We start from the raw sequence: 13,173 nt of genomic DNA, 5'->3' as shown, positions 1-13,173 counted from the left end.
CTGGCACGCGGGGCGCTCCCATTGGCCCGGAGCGTGGCGGGCGCTGATTGGACCACGTTCCTCTGCTCCCGCCAGCTCCACCAACTAGCGCACGCGGCCGGGGCGCGCGTGCGGCTGACGCGGAAATCTGAATGGGGCTCGCGCGGCGGCGCTGAGGGGGCTCGATTGGGGCCGCGCCGCTGCGCGTCCCGGGCTACCGAGCCCTCACCATGGGGCCCGGCCCCTCTGCTCGCCCGGGTCCTGCGCCGCGCCCGGCCCGCGCCGCTTTGGCCGTGCTGCTCTTCACCGCCCTGCTGCTGCTGCTGCTGCTGCTGCTGCTGCCGCCGCCCGCCCGAGGAGCCGGCGAGCGGCGGCGCCTGGCGTGCTCCACCTGCCGGGGCATCGTGGACAGGTTCAACCAGGTGGGCGGTGGGGCCGAGCCGGGGGTGGTCGGGCGGCCCCGCCGTGGGACAGGGAGCCTGCGGAGGCTTCACCCCGAAGGGCAACGCCGGTCCCCGGCCGGGCCGGCTCTGCGCCGAGGGCCGCGCTGCGGGAGCGCCTCCGCCGGGGCCGCGTCCCTGGCAGCGCCTGGGCGAGTGACGGGGCCGCGGCGGGTCCTGCTCCGGCAGCTGTCGCGGTGCTGAAGCGGGCAGGTGGCAGAGCTCCTTCAGCTCTGCAGCCCAAAGTATTTTGGTGCTGGCCGTGCTCAGGTGGAGCGTGTCCGGCTTTGCGGGGAGTGCTGGTGGAAAACACCATCACCAACCTGTTGTCACCTGTAGCAGCCCTGCCTGGGACAGAGGACATTCGCCGTGGGCAACGAAGGGCTGCTGCGCCTTGTGACAGGTGCTTGATGTTCTCGGTACTCGCATATCGGGTGCTGCGGGCTCGATGGGTCACTTCAGCTGCGAAGATTTTTTGTACGAGTTGTGATTTGGTGGCTCTGGCTGTGGCTGGGGACAGTTGTGTGATCGCCCTGTTGTACCACTGGGCGTTGAAGTTACAACACGGCGCAGACTGGGCTAAGCGTTATCAAAGCTAGATGAGGTAGAGGTCCTGTTCAGCAGATTATAATAAAGTTTCTGAGAACTTAAAGAAGAAGGGTATAAAGTTTCATACGTGTATGGGGTTTTTTGTAAATCAAGACTGTATCAAGGCCTTGATTATCAATTAGGAAAATTAAATCATGTTACGTTGTAACATACACTTTCTCACTTCTCATCTTGTCCTTAGCTGTTTCTTTCACTTAGCAATTTGATCAGCAGCTTCAGAGCTTTGCTGAAGTTTCTGCATGGTGCTTTTCACAATTTTTATGTAAGCATTTATTATTGCCCTTACTTTTTGTTAAAAACAAACCTTATGTACTTTTTGGTACTTTTTATTTGTAGGGTTTAGCAGATACAGCTAAAAAGAACTTTGGTGGTGGAAACACTGCTTGGGAAGAGAAGACGCTGTCAAAGTATGAGTCCAGGTAAACTGTCTTAGTACTTCTCATTCAGCTACGTTTTGTGTCCACTGTATGAAATTTCACTGTACAAGTGTTTGTCTGGAACTTAAATATTGAACTAAAGTTTTGCTTGACCAAGCCTTAAATTCCTAATTACTAAACTGTTACATTACATTGTAATGTAAAGATTACAGTAAAGACTGAAACCTCTTATTAATGCCTTTATTTGTCTTGTTTCTAAAAACAACAAAAGCTAATTCTGCCATTGGTCATAGTAGTTTTTTTCTATTTACTCATTAAAGTCCTAAAAAAGTGATCCTAAATAATAGTCACTTATTGATAGTTATAAAAGGTGCAGAGTACTGCAGTACTTGTTTTAGAATTAAAGCAGTATCTCCCCCCTAGAGTTGTCACTATTTCAGTGCCAAACAGAAAACAGGTTACTGTACTCTTTTATATATATGTATATTTATATCTATGTTTGATTACGGAGCAAAGTAATCTGATGTCTTTCTCCTAAATTTCAAATTCATTTTTTATCTTAGTTGGATCATTGAGATGTTACTATGAGCTTCATGGGCTTCTATCAAATATTAACAATACATGAAATTTATTGTTGAACATAAGAGAAGAGTACTGCACTCCAGTTTTCTGGGAAGCTAAAAATCTATCAAAGCTACAATCTGCAGGCATAATAAATGCAAGTAAGCCACGAGAGTCTCGTGGTCATTCTTCTATTTTCTTTTTTGATTGAAATAACATTCTTTATTTTGACATTTGCTGTGTTTTGGAACTAAATCAGAACACACCATAAACAGGTGAAATTTTCTAGGCTGAAGTCTGACTGCTCTGTCATGGCTTGAATTGTGTTGAATGTTTAATTTGAACTTACAGCTTTCCTTCTCTGCTTGTAGCGAAATTCGTCTTGTAGAAATCATAGAGAATCTGTGTGATAGTAGTAACTTCGAATGCAACAACATGGTAGAAGAACATGAAGAACATATAGAGAAATGGTGGTTCAAACTGTAAGTATAATTTTTTTGGTAGAGGTCTCTGTGTGAATAAGCTATCTAAGAGGATTAACTACTGACATAATCTTGTGCCTGAACAATAGCAATATGGGTAATTCTTCATTATTCATCAAGAGCTGGCATTGGGTACAGCTGGGTTCAAGTGACTTAGTATCATGTGCTGCTGCACTGTGTTCTTTTTGATTCCAGCAGTGTTGCACCAAAACATCCAGTCTCACTCTCATACAGTGTGTATTTGTTTGCCAGTGGGGTGTCGAGCAAACTAACTTTGGAAAACTGTGAGGTTTAGTCCCTTATTTGTTACCCTTTGTCATAAAACTGCAACTCTTTGGTTCTTGTGGGGTTTTTGTTTGTTTGCTTTTTTTCCCTGAAACTGTTTTGCTCTCCTGGCAATCAAAAGAATAGTTGATGCTAATCAGTGTAGAAGTTGGATCTCTTGAAAATGGTAGAGTTGCAACTAACTTTTCTATCTGCTTTTTAAGCTAACCAGTGATTTCTGTTACAACAGAAATCTTTTCATATACCAGTCTAAAATATAATTAGTGCAAGGATGGCAGTGTAGCATTTAGATTTTTAATATCTGTTTTTTTTATTTCCGTAATCATGTTTCTTCTGAGTATTTTTTCACTAATTTAGACTGTCAGCATTCCCAATTAGCTAAAATTCAGTAGGGTGAACTGCCATTATAACGTTTTGTAACTGGATAAGGCTTCTTAATAATCCACTTTCTTCTTAAAGAATGCTTTATCCTTTTACCTAACTATACATGATTGTGTATATGTTAACATGTCACTTGAAGGGATTAGAATAGAATAGCAGAGTATAGAATAGAATATTTTGATTGGAAGGAACCCGCAGTGATCAGCTAGTCCAACTGCCTGATCACTTCAGGGCTGACCAAAAGTTAGAGCATATTGTTAAGGACATTGTCCAAAGACCTCTAAACACTGACAGACTTGGAGCATCGACCTTCTCTCTAGGAAGCCTCTTCCAGTGTTTGAGCATTTTCTTGGTAAGAAATGCTTCCTAATGTCCAGTCTAAACCTCCCCTGGTGCAGCTGTGAACAATTCACGTGTGTCCTGTCACTAGGTACAAGAGATAAGAGATCAGCACCTCCTTCTCCACTTCACCTCAGTGAGATGCAGAGAGCAATGAGCCTTCCAGAAATGTAAGCTATGCAACCCAGAGTCTTGAATTTGGCTTAAATTTGCAGAACTGAAAGAAACTGGTCTTAAACTAGAAAACTTGACAAAGTAGACTTCCTAAAATAAACAAAACCATTCATAAAATTGGAGTTTGGCAAGTTTCTGTATTTAATAGGCCTTTTGAGTGTAATTTATTATTTTATTTTGCTCTTTAACCTGCAGATGTTTCTGTGGTAGTTTCCAAAAGACAATTTCTTTGTCCGTAAATGCCTTAGTCTTTTTTTCACAAGTTGTTATTTAAAGGGTGGTCAATCACTGGAGCACATTCCCCACAGCACCAAGCCTGTCAGAGTTCAGGAATCATCTGGAGGACACTCTTTGTCATATGATTTAGTGTTAGGAAGTCCTGCAAGGAACAGGGAGTTGGACTTGATGATCCTTATGTGTCCCTTCTGAGATATTCTATGGTATTCAGTAAATTTACTTTTCGGGGTCTGAGCCTTAGAGTTGATATGGGTAGATGTAATAGCTTAGAAAGACAAGCTGTACATACCTTGGGAGTTGCTGAATACTCTTGTTAGACTACAGAATATCTATGTCTTTTCTTAAAAAGTTTGAGACTTCAGCATCAAAAATACTGAGATCTGTGAATTGTCATTCAGAACCCTAGTAGTCCTCATAATTGCTTGCCAAATTATATCTAATGATTTCACTGTTAATTGGGGGAGTCTGCTAGTTCTCAAGTAGCACGTAACTAACTTCTTAATATTAGAAAAAGAATCCCTCTAAAATAATATTTGATTAATGCTAAAAAAGAGGAGAAATTTTAACCCTATCATCAAGTTGCCAATACTTTGAGCAAATGTTAATATCTGTCCTGGGTTATCTTCTGTATAGTTGAGATAAAGACACAGCATTTATCTTTAAGAGAAGACATAAATAATACACTCTAAAGTGTATATAAACCTTCCCTAAAAGTAAGGTGTTAATAAGTTGTGTATGTATGAAGATGAATTGATTTTATTTGTTGCTCCTATTTCACATTTTTCTTAAATATAAACTATAAAACTTGGGTAGAGTTTGTTAATAGTGTTGTAGCTTAACAGGTAGATGTTCAAATTGAAGGACTTCTAGAAATTGGTTCTTGAAATAGGATCATCTTCAGAAGAAGTAGGTTTCTAATCTGTCATGTGGAATAGATTTCTCTCCTTTGCTGTGCTGGGTCAGTTGTGCGAGTTGACCTTTAAAGAATCTTTGTTCTTTTTGTTTATAAATTAATGTCTTTCATATACAGAAAGAAGAAGTATCCTGATTTGTTTAAGTGGTTTTGCATTGAAACAATAGAAGTTTGCTGTCCTGCTGGAACTTATGGACCTGATTGCCTTGGTAATTTTTCTTCTGAAAAATTCAGTAGCAGATATTTTCTTTTTACCTATTTACTTTAATCTTTCCTGACGTATACATGAAGTATGATATTTTACATGAGACACTGGCTGCTGTGTAGCGTACCTGCCTGGTGCCTGATAATTAGGTGGCTCCCTTGTGAATATCCTGCCTGAATAAAAGTCTTCTGGGCATGAAGTAATGTACGAAGCTGTCAAGGGTACCAAGATGTACAGAATCCATCTGATCTGATGCTTACATCCACACCTGACCCATCTTTAAAGACTCTCTGTGGCATCAAGTCTGTTGTTTAGGTGGCTTTTCAGAAGCTTCATAGACAAGAATCTTTTTTCACTTGCAAGAGTAAAACAGCCAAGACACTGTTGGGGAATTAAATTAAGAAATTTAATTAATTTAAGAAGTTTGCATCTGAGGATCAGTTAAAAAGGCAGTGAGAGAAATGGGGTAAAAGTAGGTGGGAAATGAAAATGAGGTCTTTGAAAAAGTGATAAAAGATATTTTGGCCTCTGAAGCTTGGATAATTTTTAAATCTCTAAAACCTTACATGGTGTTAAGAGATCAACTTTGGCCTCTTATGTATTGTTAAAAATTAAGTGCCCATTTTCTATATTGATCTAAATGATTTCTGGCGGGTTTTTACCATTGAGATATCAGGCTTCTCAGAGATCCAGAAAAAGGAAAGATTCCAACTTTGTCCAAGAAGCTAGGAAAATAAAAGTTCTAAGATGTGGTCTTTGCCCAAAATTAAATTGATAACTGAACTTTCCAGGAGATGGGTTTGAGTTTCTCTTATACTTAAGTATATTACTGAACATTCCCTTGTTGCAAACCTTTTGGTTATTCTAAAGGGTAGAAAAGACTTTGGAAATTATATCTTTGTTTAGTGTGACTCTTTTTTATTAATTTTCATTTTATTTTATTCTATATGAAGAGAGAGGGACTTCAGGTGCTTATGTCTGAGAATAGGATGTTATTTCCTTTAACATCTCATTTAAAAGTATTTTTGATCCTTTTTAGCTTGTCGTGGTGGATCAGAAAGACCTTGCCATGGAAATGGCCACTGTGATGGTGATGGTACCCGAGGTGGAGATGGCTCATGTAGCTGTAACAAGGAGTACACAGGAGAATTTTGTTTGGACTGTTCCAGTGGTTACTTCAGTACCTTGAGAAATGAGACACATTCTGTTTGTACAGGTAATGGAGTCTTAACACATGTTTATATCTTTATGTTACTTCAGTTTTTGTAAAGAAAACTAGAAACAGTTTAAACTAACAAATGTAGAAACAAAACATAGTTTGGTCACTCAGCTTTAAGCATAAATGACATGTCAGTCACTTTGGTGGAATTCTAAGGTTTTGCTAAGTTACAATTCCAGGCTGCCCTTGAGGTGGTTTTTTTTTTCTGCTTTAATTTAAGAAGCAGAATTCATATGTAGCTTTGTCCCTCTCCTTCCCATGTACTGCTAAAGTCTTGAGCTGAAATTAATGCCTGCTGGACTACTTAGAAAGCTAGGTTTTCCTCAGGTCTCAAATAAGCTTAACTGGAATAAATGGGCATGGAAACAGCTGATCTGTACTGTAGACTACTTAGATTCCAGTTAGGTATGTCTAAGATTAATTTTGAAACAAAGTCAGGTCCCAGGAGTAAACTTTTGCAATTGGTCAGATTTTTAACTGTTTTTACACCATTGATGAGATTCTTCAACAACGTACATCCTGATCCCAGGGTCTAATAAGATTGTTTTTCAACACTCTATATTGTGTTTTTCTTTTTTTAATCTGACTGTGTAGTAATTCTTCTATATGATTTGTTTTATATTATAACATACATATGTTATATATGGTGTGTTATATATGTGTGTAATATATATATAATGTGCATATGCAGCTGAATTTCTAGTTTATTTCCTTCTGAAGCTCTTCAGAGTGATATCACTTCACATATTGCTCTCATAGCTGGTTGCAAATGAAGTAGTGTGAGGATTCGTTAGGTAGAACTGCAAAGTCTGATATTTAAACTGATGTCCCATCCCTGAGGGACTGAGCAAAGTTTACTTACTTGATCTCCTCTTCCCAAATATTTTGGAAATTGGACCTGCCACTTCTAGTCACTAGAGTGGTGCTCTTCTCAGTGTGAAGATGACTGTAATTGCCAGGTTTGGCTTCCAGGAGCTTCTGGGGGTATTTGAGGCTTTTGTTTTGGTAGGATAGAGCTGCATGTTTATAAATTAAATCTTGACTTTATGGAGATGCCATCTTGTGAACAGGAGTTTCAAGCTCTTAAAATATAATAACTTTCAGTGAATCCTAAATAAATTTGTTTGAGTGTTTGTGTGCCCAATTTTGTCTTGGAATCTCTCAACAAACCTCAAGTTGTAATTTTCTCTACTCTCAGCCTGCCACACTGCCTGTAAAACTTGTACTGGTTCAAGTAACAAGGACTGCCAAGACTGTAAAGAAGGCTGGATTAAAGATGAAGATGGAGCTTGTGTGGGTGAGTAATGCTTGGCAGACTTCAAAGAGGTTTTGTAACAATGGCTGGTGACATTAGATGACATCACTTTGAGTTTTACTGTATTTTATGGAAGAGCTCTGTCAGTTTAGATTTCTACAGGTTTTGTAGTCTCTCTCTTCTAACTTGTTTCATGTTGCAGGAAAGCAGTATTTCCTCACCATTGATTGCTGGTGATTTTGGTTGTCTTTATAATACTATTCACTGTAGATCTTTTTAGTTTGGTGGAATACACTCTCTTTTCAGACATGGGTTTTCCTGGTGTTTAAATGCTAAACAGTGCCCTGCACTTGATTTAAGCTATTTTGTCAACTACTGGAAGATTCCTGTAAACTTACCTGCATACTTTGTAGTAATTGCACAAATGCCTTCACATTTATTGTCATAAATGCTCAACCCTAATGGAGTTCAAACATTTCACTAAAAGCTATGCATGCTAACTTTTCCTGTTATCGGAGAAAAATACCAGGAGGCATCAAGCTCAGTGCTTCCATTAATCTCTTACCTGTTTCTGCCTTAGCATTTAATTTGGTTTGTGAGGAGATAAGAATGAAACACTTCAGGAAAAAAGCAAATACTAAAAATATTCCCAATGCAGGAGTGCGCTAGGGGAGAGTAACACATTCTGTTTAACTGGTTGAATTTGACCCATTAAAGATCCTTAGCATAATGCCTGGAAACAGTATCTTAGAAATTATATGAACACTGCTTCCTCTTCAGAGTGTCAGTGAGACCTGGGCTTGGAATTACAGCTCCTGCAATGCCTGCTTAGGCAACTATTGAAACATTCCAAGAGTGTTTTTATGATGCTTTAGTATTGTCTTCTGTACAGCTCTTTTATTCCAAATAATCATTGCCACTAATCAAGTATAACTCAATTGAGTAATCAGTAGGAATGATAGAATCAGTAGCAGCAACAGGATGAGAGTGACAGCAAGGGGACTGAAATAGCCTTTCTTTGTCTGAATTTTTTTAATTAAATACTGTTGTGCCCTTTCCTCGAAATCACAAGACTAGCACATTTTAATTTTCCATTAGAAGGTTTCACTTGGCCAGTCCTAACCGTAACCTGATTTGCTCCAATTTGCTTTGTATTGTGTGTATTTTTATAAGCTTTCTAGTGCTTAAAATAGCTTGGTAATATAGGAGTAGGGGAGAGAACAGTATTCCAGAACAGTAGCGTGTCTGCTTGTTTGTTATGATATTTGCATAAAAAGCATAAAGCAAGACTTGAAAATGACTGACTTGAAAATTACAAGGATTGCAGGTATTATGGAAGTTTATTTAATTTGAGCTCTTGAATTTCTAATACATCAGTGTCATCACAAAACATCTTCTAAGAATTAGTTTTGATTTTTTTTTTTTTAAATGTAGTTTTAAGCTGAACAAAACAGTGTATCTTACCGTGCAACTTCTGTGTCTAACATGTTGCATATCCGATCCCAAACTCTTAGGTAACTTGTCACTTTTTATCTTTCAGATTTAGATGAGTGTGCTACTTCTCCTTGCAAAGATCACCAGTATTGTTTGAACACAGATGGATCTTTCTCATGCAAAGGTTTCTTTTTAATCTGTTGTTGTATTTTACTGATTAGAATCCTAATCTAATGCTAGAGGTAATGCTAGAAAAGGCCTGGTGCTGGGCATTTGGTGCAGTGTGGTCTGGTTCTGGCTGGGCATGGGGAGGATGAGGCTTTAGACCTATTGTATGATGAAAGCAAGAGATTTCTGGTTATTCCTACTCTGCTCTTGTGAGACCTCCTTGAGTACTGCATCCAACTCTGGGGCCCCCAAAATAAGGAAGCCATGGACCTGCTTGAGTGGGTCCAGAGGATGTGACCATGAAGACTTTGATCGAGGAACTGGAGCACCTCTCCTATGAAGACAGACTGAGAGAACTGGGATTGTTCAGCCTGGAGAAGAGAAGGCTCCAGGGAAACCTTGTAGCAGCCCTTCAGTACCTAAAGGGGCTTTCAATAAAGGTGGAGTGGGACTTTTTACAAATGGACAGAAGAAGGGGGAATGGCTTCAAACTGAATGAGAGTAGGTTTAGATTAGATACTAGGAAGAAATTCTTTACTGTGAGGGTAGTGGGGAACTGAACCAGAGAAGCTGTGAATGCTCCATCCCTGGAAGTGTTCAAGGACAGGTTGGATGGATCTCTGAGTAACCTGGTCTAGTGAAAGGTGTCTCTTCCCATGGCAGCAGGGTTAGAACTAGATGATCTTTTAAGGTCAACTTCCAGCCCAAACCATTCTATGATTCCTTATGTGGGTAAGATGTCTGGCTTTAAGGTGGTATTTTAAACCTCGGACACATAATTTTTTTTATTCATAAAATATTTTGTCTTTAGGATGTGATGCCAGCTGTGTAGGTTGCACGGGAGAAGGTTCTGACAAATGTAAGACCTGTGCATCTGGATATGTGAAGGAAGATGAAAAGTGCACAGGTTGGTGGATTTAGCAGTACATGGTAGACCACTGGTTAGCTCACTCTTGGTTAGCCATGCCATGCTGAGGAGCAGATAAGTATGTTCATGTTTGTGTGCTTCTATTTCCAAGCCTGTCAGAATGAACCTAGTCATTCTGGTGTTGGCTGCAAAGATGTTCATAATAACTTTCTCTATATTACTGAGCTAATATGCTTGACAAGGCTTAAAATGAACCACTTGTACAAGGGAACAAAGTATTATATAGCATGTTTGGGAAACAGCCACGTGAGTCTCTTTTCAGTCATCTACCCCGTCATCGGGTGTGTGCATCTCTATTCATTTTGTAACAGAAAGGCTGGAACACAGTGTGGATTCTGCTGCCTTTCTGTTAATCCGTTAGTGTCCAAGTTCAAATGATATTCATTCGTAGTGAATTATAACGTGACATTAGACTTTCTCTGTGGGGAAGAGCAGAACATATGCATAATCTTAAGTAACTATTAACTATGATGATGTAGTATTTACAGGCTCTGTTCCCTTTAGCTATACTTTGATGGCATAAATAGAAGATGACTGTGGGGGAAATGTTCAGTGGATTAAGAGGAATTGCTTAATTGTGAGGAATGTAATTGCTTAGTACATTTCCCCACACAGGGACCTGCAAAACATAAAAAAACCCCCAGTACTGTCTGAATTACTTTGAAACACAGTCTAAAGCATGAGGAATCGGATTATTTTAACAGAAGTTAAATCTGTTGCAGCAGCATTCTGCTACTCAGTGTTTTTTGTATTTGAATAGAATTTTGTTTATATGACTGAGCATGAGTAACTTTTGTAACAAAACAGCAGTGAACTCTTTCTTTCCCTATTCTGTCTCTAGATATAGATGAATGTAACCTTCCTGAAAAGGTCTGCCTGAAAGAGAATCAGGACTGTGTTAATACATCAGGTAGTTACAAGTGTGTATGTTCAAAAGGGTTTGAAGATAAGGATGGCACATGTATTCAAACTGTAAAACCAGGCAAGTAGCTTTTCAGTGACAATTTTTTTAAAAATATGCCACATCAACAGTTCTGTTTGAGTCTAAGGGTCTAATTGCTTATAACCTCCTCTGTATAATTTCTCACCATCCTACAGCTGTGGTCTCTCAATAGGGAACTGTTTAGCTTGACATAAACTATACCTTCAGTCAAGAAATTCAATTTTTTTCTAGGATCTATTGACACATTACAGACAGCGTTACGTTCATAAATGTTTCATTACTCCATCTAGGCCAAACTCCATCTACAATTCCAAAGTGGAAACTGGAATTATTTTGCAATAACTGTTGTAGAAGAATAGATGAGAGACACTGAATTTCATACCTTTATTTTCTTTGTATTTCTTAGCTTGTTTGGTTATTTTGTCCCCTCATTCCATCCCCAAGACTGCTTATTGCTCTTGTACTAATAAGTTGTAAAGATCTGTGTTGTGTTGCTACTCAAGGCCACTTAGTTCATGCCTTATACTCTCAGTAATCACTGTTATTAGTCCTTTAAAATCAGTTACGTGCTTCTCCAATGCAGATACTCAGGATATCAGTTACTGTGTTTTTAACGTGGCCTGACATTTTATGAGACTAAAAGTAAAATGAAAAGTTGACAAATTGGCTTAGTTTTTTTTCTTAGATAATACGTTTCCCAATATAATAAAATCATACTGCTTTTTTAAAAGCTGTTTTAATGTCTGAATGGAGCAATTTGTACTATAGAAAACAACTCTGAGTAAGACTTGCCTTATTTTTTCAAATACCAGAACTACTTCTGATGGGTCATGTGGAAAGGAGAAAATTCACTGTGAAAAGCTGAAAACAAAAGATTAGAATAGAAATATCTGTGCTGATTTTTTTCCCTTCCTCTAACAGTATAATACTGGTTTATTTGAAATATTTTGTTTGCATCTGGTAAAAAAAAAAAGAAAGTAAGCTTAGACTAGGAGGATGGTGCAAGTAGCTCTTCTATATGGCTTAAAATTGCTTCTCTGGTCTTGATAAACATGTTTTGGGTTTCTCTTAAAAAAATCATATGGTATAATTAATAGTAGATTTATATTCTAATTGTGATATTTATCTTCACAGGAGAGGAATTAGAGAGTGAAAACACTGAGCCTTCACATAATGGACATGATGACTTATGATCTTCATTCAGAACCAAAAGACATTCCTATCTAAAGTTTTAAATTATTGGACTAAGCCTCTCCTAGCTGACATACTGTGGAAATGGTATTAGATATGCAGGTTGCCATTAAGATTTTTTTTAAATGGTGATAACCTGCTCTTTAAGCTGCATTTCTTTATTCTTAAATCCCACTTTTTATATAATTCTTCAAGAGCAACACTTAGATGGGTTAGTATAAAATTTGAATGAACATAACATTGTACCCAGCAAATGTAAACAATTTACAGGCTTCTTGTTCTAGTGCCTACTGAAAACTGTTATCTTTTGGAAGAATTGAGTTGCACTTCATAATTCAAGGAAAATTTAGACTTAAGTTTGATGTTTCTAATAATGAGAAATATTTCTGTAACTGAAATACAGCTTTTGGAAACTGTCAAAGGGAATCTCTTTGGGGGGGAAGCACTTCCCTTAAACAAAATAGAATGCCTAATATTGCATTCAATAAAAGTTTATTTTGTTCGAATGTGCCTTAAAATTTTTAAGATGTTAATACCTTACTGTGTGTTGTCATGTCTGTTTTTCTTTTAAATCTGAAAAAAGGAAAACCAACCTCAAACAAAACCAAACAACCCTCAAAAAAACAAAACCCCAGAAACTTGTAAACTGTATTTCTCAGTTCACGACTGAATTCCAGCACTCAGTTGGAATGTATATGGAAAAAAAAAGAAAAACCTAACAACATCCCCCTCTCATACACACTCCTCTAAAGGAAGAATTATGTCAAACTTTGCTTTTCAAAGGCAGGTAGACAAGTCTTTCTTCCAGAAGTTGCATTAACTATGTAAACTAGTTTATGCAGTGATGAAAAGCAGGTTTGGCTAACACCTGCACTCAGTGGCTCACAGTTGTTATGTGAATACTCTCTAAAATTGATGAATAGATGACTTTAACTACAGTCTACTGCTATGTATAATAGCTTCCTGTCTTTTGCAAACCAAGCATACCACAATCAGTTTATCATCTTGTCTCTTGTGCCATTTCAGTGGGAAAGCTTATAAGAATAGCATAAA

The 13,173-nt window shown here is 38.6% G+C and overlaps 1 protein-coding gene across 2 annotated transcripts; it reads left to right on the top strand.

The window, feature by feature from the left end:
- Positions 1-194: 194 nt before the first annotated feature.
- Positions 195-12,638, top strand: CRELD2 (cysteine rich with EGF like domains 2). 2 transcript variants are annotated; one of them, XM_027640036.1, is made up of 10 exons: positions 195-401; positions 1,365-1,447; positions 2,338-2,448; positions 4,895-4,986; positions 6,022-6,198; positions 7,400-7,498; positions 8,997-9,074; positions 9,870-9,965; positions 10,828-10,968; positions 12,064-12,638. In XM_027640036.1, the coding sequence occupies exons 1-10, from the start codon at positions 210-212 to the stop codon at positions 12,120-12,122; spliced, it is 1,128 nt and encodes a 375-aa protein (XP_027495837.1). In that variant the 5' UTR covers positions 195-209; the 3' UTR covers positions 12,123-12,638. The 2 variants fall into 2 exon arrangements, with proteins under 2 accessions (XP_027495837.1, XP_027495838.1); XM_027640037.1 differs by lacking the exon at positions 10,828-10,968.
- Positions 12,639-13,173: the final 535 nt, after the last annotated feature.

The sequence above is a fragment of the Corapipo altera genome, unplaced genomic scaffold (assembly GCF_003945725.1).
Source record: "Corapipo altera isolate COAL_440 unplaced genomic scaffold, ASM394572v1 1b, whole genome shotgun sequence".
In the NCBI taxonomy this organism is placed as follows: Eukaryota; Metazoa; Chordata; class Aves; order Passeriformes; family Pipridae; genus Corapipo; species Corapipo altera.
Note: the sequence above shows the minus strand (reverse complement) of the source record. Positions and strands in the feature narration are given on the sequence as shown.

What these genes read in the sequence shown, in the direction of transcription:
- CRELD2 (XM_027640036.1), top strand. Translation starts at nt 210, where the DNA reads ATGGGGCCCGGCCCCTCTGCTCGCCCGGGTCCTGCGCCGCGCCCGGCC. An exon ending in CTGTCAAAGTATGAGTCCAG is followed by an intron (nt 1,448 to 2,337) that starts GTAAACTGTCTT and finishes CTCTGCTTGTAG; the next exon opens with CGAAATTCGTCTTGTAGAAA. An exon ending in GAGAAATGGTGGTTCAAACT is followed by an intron (nt 2,449 to 4,894) that starts GTAAGTATAATT and finishes TTTCATATACAG; the next exon opens with AAAGAAGAAGTATCCTGATT.